Source organism: Cannabis sativa, chromosome 6 (genome assembly GCF_029168945.1).
Source record: "Cannabis sativa cultivar Pink pepper isolate KNU-18-1 chromosome 6, ASM2916894v1, whole genome shotgun sequence".
Taxonomy (NCBI): domain Eukaryota; kingdom Viridiplantae; phylum Streptophyta; class Magnoliopsida; order Rosales; family Cannabaceae; genus Cannabis; species Cannabis sativa.
The window spans coordinates 51,548,073-51,558,852 of NC_083606.1; the positions used below are offsets into that span (position 1 = coordinate 51,548,073).

Below are 10,780 nucleotides of genomic sequence, written 5' to 3' on the forward strand. Positions count from 1 at the left end.
TATAGAGCATTCTATATAACTGAGAGTGCAATTCTAAGTTCTATGCGTGGATTCAACGAAGAATTAATAAGTTAGTGAATTTTAGTGCTAAATTCTTGATCTACTTATTGGAAGCTCGGTTATATAGACCCATGGTCCCCCCACTAGTTGAGATAATATTGCTTGTAAGACTCATGTAATTGGTTTTGATTAATCAATTATAATTCTCAAATTAGACTATGTCTATTTGTGAAATTTTCACTAAGTAAGGGCGAAATTGTAAAGAAAGAGTTTATAGGGGCATATTTGTTAATTATGATACTTTGTATGGTTCAATTAATAAATATGATAAATGACAATATTATTTAATAATTATTTATAGTTATTAAATAGTTAGAATTGGCATTTAAATGATTGAATTAGGAAATTGGCATTTTTGAGAAAATCAGATACAAAAGGTGTTAAAATTGCAAAATTGCAAAGCCCAAGGCCCAATCCATTAAGTGTATGGCCAGCCACCTTTGTAGCTTTTTTAAATTGATTTTTTCATTATTTTAATGCCATATAATTCAAATCTAACCCTAGTGGAATGCTATAAATAGATAGTGAAGGCTTCAGAAAAATTACACTTTTCTTCTGACTTTTTCTATTCAGAAAAACTGAGCCTTCTCTCTCCCTATCTTTAGCTGACCACTCTCTCTCTTCTTCCTTAGAATTTCGAAATCCTTAGTGATTTGAGTAGTGCCCACACACATCAAGTGATACCTCAATCATAGTGAGGAAGATCGTGAAGAAAGATCATCAGCAAAGGAGTTTCAGCATCAAAGATTCAGAGAAAGAGATCCAGGTTCAGATATTGATAATGCTCTGCTACAGAAAGGAATCAAGGGCTAGATATCTGAACGGAAGGAGTCATCATATTCCGCTGCACCCAATGTAAGGTTTCCTAAACTTTATATGTGTTTAATTTATCGTTTTAGAAAGTTCATATTTAGGTTGTTAATAAACATACCTGTGAGTAGATCTAAGATCCTGGTAAAATAATTTCCAACAGATTCCACGTGTCACCATTGTGTGATGCCACGTTAGAGTGCAAAAATTGTGATAACAATTATGTTATAGAACCAATTCTATTTTTATTTATATTTGAGATATCTATTTCCAGTGACTTTTCCAGTGACAGTGACTTTTTCAAAGACTTTTCTGGCAAAAATAATTTTTCTAGCGACTTTTTTAGTGACTTTATCTTTTCCAGTGACTTTTTTGGCACTTGTGACTTTTTCGGCGTCGATGACTTTTTCGGCGCCAGTAACTTTTTTGGTGTTACTTATTATTAGAAGGTTTATCAAATTTATTTATTCTTTTTTTATTTCCCATATTTTAAACTTTAATTATTTTTGAATCCCATATTTTTTGCACTATTTATTTATACCATATAAAAGTAAGCTCTATTAAATTTTTCCACATTAATGGAAAAACCCTTAGAAAAGAAAATAAAATAAGAGGGCTTGGGGCAATGGCTCCTCCGTCCCACCCTTCTACCGTTGTGGATACGAGAGAGAACTGAGAAATCAAAAGAAATAAAGAATAAGAGGGTTAGAGAGAGGGAGAAAAATATGAGAATATTTCGGTAACAAGTGTAAATAATAGCATATTTTGTTAACAGAGGACTAAAGTGAACTTTTTTGATATGATGTGCATTTGGAAACATAAAAACTTAGGAGTTGTTTGACTTCATCACTTAAAAATTGTTTACAATTTTTAAAAACAGAAAACAACTTTTAAAAACTAATAGGGGCGTTTGACTAAATTTTTTAAAAATAATTTTTCGAAAACTGAGTTTTAAAAACTAGAAAACATCAAAATGTTGCTTTCTATTTTCAAAAATAATTTTTTTAACATATTTTTTTTTCTTTTTTGCTCACATATCTAGACTTGGATCCTGGAGTCGGAACTTGGACCAAAACCCGGACCAGGATCCAGATGCAGACCCGAACATAGGCCTGAACCCCAACCCCGACTCAAACTCAGACCTAGGCCTCAGCCCCAAACCGAGACCCAGACCCAAACGCGGACCCAAACCCAAACCCGAACCCCAATCTTGATCCAGACCTGAACCTAATATTGATTTGGACCAAGACCCTAATCCTGATCTAGACCTCAGACCCCGTCCCGGACCCAGACCCTAATCCAAACTCGGACTCGAACCTCGAACCTCAACTCGAACCCAGACCTAGGACCCAGACTTGGATCGAGACTTAGACCTTGGACCCAGACCCAAACATAAACCTCAAATCCTAAACCCAGACCCAAACACCGACCTGGACCTCAGACCCAGACCATAGACCCGAATCCTAGATCCGAACCCGAACCTGTCCCGAGTACGGGGTCTGGGGTCAAAGTTTATGTCTGGGTTCAGGTCTGGGGTCAAAGTCCGAGTCTAGGATCGAGTCGCGGGGTCCGAGTCCTAGGTCTGGGTCTGGGTCGGGGTCCGATTTGAAGTCCGAGGTTCGAGTTCGAGTCCAAGATTCGATCCGAGGTGGGATGAGTTCATGTCATGGTATGGTGTAAAATATTAATTTTTCTTTTAGTAAGAAAAAAATCTATAAATAGTTTTAAAATTTTTGAGCCAAATACATGTTTTATTGAGATTATTTCACAAATACACAAAAACAACAAAAAAAATTACAAAAATACGATTTCACAGAATTTTAAATATTTTTACGATTTTTTTTATTTTATTTACAGAAAATACGATCTTTTTATGTTGTACTCATGTTAATTTGTTGTTGAAAAGTTATATGTATGTTATTTTTTGTTGTTGTTTTGATGTATAGATGTTATTTTCATGTTGTTTTCGTGTTGTTTTATAAAAAACCGTAAAAATGTAAAAAAAAATTCAATAAATGTAAAAATATATTTTTTTTTTTACAAAAAAATAATGCTTTATGTAATTATATCTTTTTTATTCTCAATTTACAAACATAATTCTAAAAATTAAAAACTAAAATCAGAGTCTCTTTAAATTTCAATAGCCATCAAGCATTATGTAGTTCTCTTCCTATGGTGCGTTGGTGGAGGCGTTTAGCTGCTGTCGTTCAGGAGTGCTGCAACCCGAAATGGTGGAAGCCTTGTGTGTTAAGGAGGCGTTGAGTTGGATTAAGGCAAAGGATTGGAAGGAGGTTGTCATTGAAACTGATAGTCTTACAGTGGTGCAAGCGTTACGTAATTCTCTTCTTATGGTTTCATACTTTGGAAGTGTTATTTGTGATTGTAAGATGATAAATGATTTGAGAAATGTTTATGTCAATTTTATTAGATATTTTGCAAATAGTATTGCTCACTTTTTAGGCATCTTATTTAGTAACTAATTATGTAATCACTATAGATTGCAATTAATAAAGATAATGATTTTATTTAAAAAAAAAAAAAATATTAAGCATTGAAACTGAAATTTGAGTTTTAACTCGAAAAATAGTGGCCTACCAATGAAACCACACGCTTGCTCCGAGTAAAAGCATCTCTCCTTTAGCTCGGAGGTTCCCAAAGATCTCAGTTTCGTTCAACTCATCTGCCATAGCTGGTCGCTGCCGCCATTAACGTTACGCTCACCGCTTCTGGTACTTCTTTTCTTCTCATCTACTTTCTCTCTTTTCACTTTAAACATTAACCTCATTTCTATCAGTATATAAATTTCGTTGATTTTAGTTATATTCGTTAAGGATTTGTTTTAGGGTTTCGAAAATTAGGGTTTGTAAGTAGGAACAGTCGGTGATTTATGATCTGGTTAGGGATTGCTCGTTTATTGATTGTAAATTGTTTATGAGAATGGCTGATAATGATATGTATGTGTAATCATGGGTTTATAAGCCAAGGCTTAGCTAAGCAAGTGTTGCATGTTCTGTAAAGGAAATAAGAAGGTGTATGGATGTGGTTATGGGAAGATTTAAGTAGATAGAGAGCTCTACCCACATCTGAAAACTCTGAAGTTGTATTGCTGTAAGAGCTTTCTTAGTGGTGGGTGGAGTTAGTCATCTGATTGCATAGAGACCAACCCACAATCGATTAGAGAAAGATGCTGGAAAACCCTTCAAACGCAGCAGTTGCGGCAGCAACGGAGTCAGCAACTATCGTGAAGCGTTATGCTCCTCCCAATCAAAGGTACTTGACTTTACACTGTTTTCCTTTTCTTACCTTTTTTGAAACATTCTAAGATAATTTTGGAATCTTTGTATCTACCATAGATCAATTAATAGTTTCAATAATCGTCAGGTTTGCAAACTTCATGCTTGTTTTTCACCTTATTAGTGAGGAAGATATGGTATGTTATTTATCTACTGTTGAATTTATGGTTGCTATAGGGATGAGGTCCGTATGTGCAACATAGTGAAGTTTTTATAGCCTTTTGGTTAGAGAGATCTTGCTGATTTGGATTTGTTTGGTGTTACGAACGTTTGCTATCCCTTTTTCTCTATTATTGTATTTTCTTAGTTAATTTTCATCTCTTTTTATTGTTTAAAAGAAACTAATATTGGCCAGTAGTGATGCCCATTGCCCTTTGTTTCCACTTCCACACTACTACATCATATGATAATTCTTGATTAGGCTCTAAGCATGTACTGCTGAGCAACATTTATATTGATTTGAAATTTTGTTTTCATGTATTTTTATTCTCGTAATCTTTTTATTTATGACTTTTCTTGAAAGTTTCGATATGGAATTTACAGGAGTCGTCTGCACAGGCGCAAATCTGCAGGTCATCCACCTTTTCCCTCACCTTTTCTTTTTATTTTTTGAAGGCAACTTGTATACTTATCTGTCAATTTTTTCTTTCGTTATTCATTTCCTTAAATTATTTTGGATTGAATTTATTTGAATCAATTTAGATGCGTAGAATTGCCTGCCCCAAACTTAAAGTTGGTTCAATTAGGTTTTTGTTTATGTTTATGGTCTTATTTGTACTCGAGACGTTGTAGTAGTATAGTATGCCAATTTCCAGCAAATTGTTGAAAAAAGTGATACGGTAAGGCTCAATTCTATCCATTTTGAGAAACAGATAATCTAGAGTTATTTGGCTCAATAAAATTAAAGGTGCATGCAAGTTCAATTGATTCTGAACGTTCAATTGAATTGGCTGCCTTTTATTGCATTTTTACCTAGCCCTGTTGAAACTGGCATGCTAAATATGGTTAGCTTTTTTAATGCCAATTTGTCTTATTTATTTACATTTTCCTTAAATATATATTGAAGAGCTGGGGTCTTACTTGCCTCTCTCTTCACTCTTGTCTTCTATGCCCTTCTTCTTTTGGTTTTCTCTAGGGCACAATTCTGCTTGTATGTTGTGTGTAATCAATGGTTGTACAAAGGGATATTTTAACCAGGCAACCTGAGCTAATTAATTAGGCATTAATGAATGGACCTTATCTATTCCAAATTCTAAGGTAATGCTTATGTTGTCTCTGACCGTCTGCTATTTATCGCTGCATATCTTTATTTAAATTAGTGAGGATAAATGCTTACTGAAATGAGAGAGCATATAGTTTGTATTACTTTCCCATTAAAATTTAAAATATAAACAAGACAAAATGCCGCAGATCGATCTGATCGAACCAACAATGTTTATGGAAATGATGTAGACAAGAATCAAGTTTCTGGCTCTAGAAGTGTTCCTGTCATTGATCATGGGGATGCAGGGGGTAGCAGTCTTCTAAATGAGAAACCTCGCACAAGGTTGATTGCTTTAGAGGGGTGTTCCAGTAGTGAGGCTTCTCAGCTACTGAATGAACGTAAGATTCTATGATTTTATTCTAAAGGTCATTATATGATGTTGAAAGAAAAGGAGAAAGTGACCATTTTAAGACAAGTACAATTTCTTTATATGACCTACAAATTAACTAATAAAGATTTCATAAGTACTTAAATATGTACTGACTGGTATTAATTCAATCAACTCAATTTTGAAATAAGAGATGTCATCATGTATATATAAATATTTGCTATATGTATGTACATAAAATAGTTTCTTTAGGCATGGGACTGGTACAAGTGATTTGTTAGTATCATTTATTATAATTTCAATGGCTCATTTTTATGGTGTTCTAGAGGTAAAATGATTTCAAGATTCTTTGTATTCAAATTTTTTACTGATAAAACTTATTTGCTTTATGTAATCTAATGCAGGCTGGGCAGCCACTATGCAGTTCTACAATGATTCAACAGTTGAGCAACCAGGTTAGTGAAGATGAGAAAGAATTAAGGTTTCTGTATATGTATATCTATTATCTATCTAAATTCTAAAGTACATTTTGAGATTTTGGTTTTATTTTACTTTTTAAAAAACCAAGCCTAGTTCTGGACCTCCTGATTTATCACTTGATATCAAAACAAGCATTTCATTGCAAATTTGGGAAAATTAATTGGCTTCAGTATCAACAGTATTCTGTACAAATCTACAAAATTTAGAGAAAAGGTTTGGGTACTATTCATGAATGAAAAAAGTATGCAAATCATTCAAAAAGAAAAGAAGAATATCATAAATAGGAGGATAATACCAGAAAACAAAGAAGCATAACAAGATTACAACATTCTCCAAATTTTATAAGTAAATCTGAAAACGTAAGACTTGAAATCTTTTCTGTATTTCTTTCACCAGATAGTGATCCCCAAAACTAGATCTTTTTCCCAAATAGATAATTTTGGTGAGTAGTGTTGCCAAGTTATACATCCCTTCTGAACAAAAATACAAATGAAAGTAGAGGGTAATGGTATAAAAGAGCTTAAGAAGGGAGGAAGGAGGATGGAGATGCTTATTGGTATACTCGGTTTAATTTGCGGGAGGATGGAGATGCCTAACTTTATATTCTTGTATAATTTTTTTTTTTTTAAAACTATGGTTGATCATACGCAAATACTTTAGTATTTTTTAGTAGATTGTATATGTTATTATATTATCGGGAAGGGTATGTCCTGGCAATGTATGCACATAGATGTGAATGCTAGGACTGTATCTGTGATGTTATATGGTATGGTATAATATGAAGTTATAGGCAATGTTGGCTATGCTTGCTGCGTGAAAGATAGGTAGGGTTACTCATGCCCTACACCTATCGGTATGTATGTGTTTTGAGCATTGCTCTACCTGGACCAGAGCTCTTTGTAAAGCAGGTACATACAATGGTCTAGGGACTAAAGCTCAGATGATGAGCAGTACAGGTCAATCTGAGCCAGCTCGTGAGAGCTAGCTAACAGGGTAAGTGGTATCGGCTTGAGAGCTAGCTTAAAGATAACTTGTTACGGGAGGTAATCAACCTCAAAGACCTCTACAGTCTAGAGAGCTTGTACCGCTAATCATTTAAGTTGGCTCTCGAGTTAGTAACACTTACCTTCTTAGCTTGCTCAATAACAACTACTCATCATTATGCTGACTTAAATGGACTTGTACCACGCTTACACACAGAGCTGCTCCAACTAAAGCAATGCACTACCTGAAAACACTCGCTCTATCTCAAAACACATACATATTGATAGATGTTGGACATGAACACACCCAAGACCAATCTATCTTTCATACAACAAGCATACCCAAAATTGCCTATAATATTCGCAAGTATACACTTGCCTGTACCAGACTATATAACCTCACAGGTAGTGTCTATCATGCATTTTTAGATCATTTACAATCTATTATTACTTCTAGCAACATGACGTCATATTTTCATATCAATAGTTACTCTAGTTCAGACTTCCTTACCTTGAGTCGTAAAGAAATTGTAACATTAGTTACTCTAGTGCATTTCTAGATCCACTCACATTACATTAAATATTTTTTAATTCACATAAATAAATACAAAAAAATTAATACAAGGCATTACACCAAAATCTCGAACATGAGGAACATGACTCTTGGGTAAGGTGATAACGTTTCCGTTGAAGATGTCAAACGGTAAAATGTATTGGTTGTGCCAAGGAATTTGTCAGAATCATGGTTTATCAATTCTACATGCTGTAGTGTTTCGTCTTACCACTTGGGGCTATACATATTTGTCATTCTGATCCTAACTTCTCAATTAAGACATCATTTACTCTTTGCTTCTCAAATTGTGTTCCTTCTATTCTATTGCATAGCGTAATTTTTTCTTCTGTTTCAGAGAAACCAGTTATGTGCTCTGATAAAGCTTCTTCGGCATGGGGTGGTCAATTCAGGCTTCCTCACCAGGTGAGTAGGGAACATTTATCTCACTTCCTTTACCACCCATTTCCGTCCCTGCTCTTCTCCCTCTCACATTTGTTGCTTTGGTATGAATGTCTTTCAGTTTATGACTCCAACTGGTCGACCTGGGTCTCCTGGCTCACAAATGGATTTCTTGGGTGAACTTCGTCGTGCAATATCCAATTTCAGTGCAAGTTTTGACTCTTGACCTGAGTTCACATCCCAACTCAAATGAAGTTTGAAATTGGTTCTTCATTTTACATAATATTTGTTAAAAAATCATTGTTGGTTTAATGTGTCAAAACTCAAGACCATGGTCCGGGCATTGATATGTGATAACCAAACCAAGAATGGTGTTAAATGTGTAATTCTTCTTCTGAAGCTAGGTTTGTTTAATGATTCATTTAGTTTTGTATCATGAAGATGACAATGAAATGCTCGTCTTTTGAAAAGGTTAAACAAAACATGACCCTACATTGAAACTGATTATATTTATTTGTTTTTCCCATTAAAAATTAGTAGTGATTGGGATGGCTCTTCTACACAAGTATATTATCTTCCTAGCAGCTTGATCTTAAGAAGCACCAGTATCTGATATAGGAACTCACGTCTTTTCAGTTCATTCTTGTTAATAATAGAAAATTTATTATTTATATTATTATTATTTATGTAGTTAAATAAGCCTTTCATATATCATACATAATATAATATTTGAAAGTAATGACTACTGATGACGTTGCCAGATCATCTACAAGCACAAGTCGAAAATTCATAGCTGCTAGACGAATTAGGTAAGATCATATTCCCTCTTCCAAGTATTCCAATGCCTCTTTCATTATGGTATCTGTAAAAGCCAAGTGATTGAAGTCCAGGAATTCTCATTATGTACTTGCAAAGTTGGTTTGTATCCGTTATACAACCGTTTTCCCTCTTGTAAATAACATCTACACAACATTTCCTTCTGTACAGAAAAATATTATAGAAACGTGTAATATTAGTTAGTATCTTTAAATACAATTATAAAAAGAGAGTTCATACTCAATTATTTAAACTCCATCTTCTTTTCTTTCCATAAGAGCAATTTCGTATTTTTTTGAAGCTCACAAATTATTTAAAATAATTTTAATTAATTTATTCTTAAGAAAACAATTTTGTATCATCTTTTGATTATGTTTAATGAAATAATAAAATTTACTTTATTATTTAAGTAAACTTAAGACATAATATGTCTTAAATATTTAACGTGTAAATACTATTTTGGACCTTTGACCTATATTTTTCAAAATGGTAAAAATAGGACACTGAATTTAATTTTTGACAATTATTTTTTTAATATAACCAACTTGAAGACAAGTCCTAATACGAATCGATACAGAAAATATAAATAATTTTATCATAACACCTTTAGATCAAATTATTATTAAATTTTATTTTGACAAAAAATAAGTTCAGAGTCCTATTTGTACCATTTTAAAAAATGCAGGGTCTATTTTGTCATTTAGCAAAACAGAGTGTCCAATTGGTAACTTTTGTAAAATATAAGGTCCAAAATAGTATTTACCCATAATTAAAAGTGGTTTCAAATTCAAATCATAAACAACTTTATTTTGATTAGACATAATTAAAATAAATATTATTCAAAGATAAATCTTATAATAAAATAACGATTAAAAAATTAATAGTGTATATACAATGCATACATGTATATATATAATACTAGATAGATGTTACGTGCCAAGTCACGTATCTTAATTTTATTTTAGTTTTTAGGTTTTTTAAATATCATAACTTTAAAATTAATAATATTCAATGTAGTGATAATCACTGAAATTTAAAAGCATAATCGTGATTTAAATAAAAACAAAAATTACTATATACTTTGTAATAGTAATTAAAAAAAATTATTATTCATCCTAAATTTATCTTCAGAATTAATGAAAATGCTCATCTGGTTAAACTATCAAAACATTCAAATTTAATTTAAAATAATATTTAAAATTTAACTAATTCTAAATATCAAAATTTGAAAATAATTTTTAATAAAAAAGTAAACAATATGAACAAATTTATTAATAATTGCAACACTTTAGGTGGATTAATTATATTTAGGGGATGCTGACCCTTTACGTGGCAACATCTAATAATTTTTGTTATTTTTTTTATTTAAAAAAAGTCATCCAATAATTTCTCATAAACCAAGAATTCTATATAGCCACATTTTATATAGAATAGATATATCTAATGCTCGACTACCAAAAACCATTGATGTGGCCGACGACTCTAGGAGGAGCCACCATGGCAATAGTGGCCACTGCTGAACAAAGGGCTCTCAATTACATGGGTCCTCCAGTTATGGTGACAATGGACGCGAGTCCATGTGCATCCAAAAACATGCAACTCGCTAAGAAAAATAACTAAGCCCATGGCTCTCATTTGAATGGGTCGAGACCAATAGGACCAATTGGTCCTTAGTCGAACGAAGCTGCTTGGACGAAAAAGTCCAGAGGACATCGATTGGCCATGACGGCCATGCATGGTGGTTTGCTAGAAAGAGAACCAGACAAGATGGAAATAGGTCGACGAGTCCTGGGT

General features: G+C 33.1%; 1 protein-coding gene across 5 annotated transcripts; it reads left to right on the forward strand.

The window, feature by feature from the left end:
• The first annotated feature begins 3,421 nt into the window (after window positions 1-3,421).
• Window positions 3,422-8,703, forward strand: LOC115725245 (uncharacterized). 5 transcript variants are annotated; one of them, XM_030654689.2, is made up of 7 exons: window positions 3,422-3,599; window positions 3,889-4,140; window positions 4,707-4,735; window positions 5,574-5,765; window positions 6,160-6,210; window positions 8,127-8,194; window positions 8,292-8,703. In XM_030654689.2, exons 2-7 carry the CDS (start codon window positions 4,055-4,057, stop codon window positions 8,394-8,396), a joined length of 531 nt encoding a protein of 176 aa, XP_030510549.1. In that variant the 5' UTR covers window positions 3,422-3,599; window positions 3,889-4,054; the 3' UTR covers window positions 8,397-8,703. The 5 variants fall into 5 exon arrangements, with proteins under 5 accessions (XP_030510549.1, XP_030510550.1, XP_060973270.1 ...); XM_030654690.2 differs by having other exon boundaries at window positions 5,616-5,765; XM_061117289.1 differs by having other exon boundaries at window positions 3,449-3,599; window positions 3,850-4,140; window positions 5,616-5,765.
• Window positions 8,704-10,780: the final 2,077 nt, after the last annotated feature.

Coding starts and splice junctions, on each gene's coding strand:
- LOC115725245 (XM_061117287.1), top strand. CDS start 4,055: ATGCTGGAAAACCCTTCAAACGCAGCAGTTGCGGCAGCAACGGAGTCA. Junction 4,141..4,706: donor TATGCTCCTCCCAATCAAAG/GTACTTGACTTT, acceptor TGGAATTTACAG/GAGTCGTCTGCACAGGCGCA. Junction 4,736..5,573: donor GCACAGGCGCAAATCTGCAG/GTCATCCACCTT, acceptor AAAATGCCGCAG/ATCGATCTGATCGAACCAAC.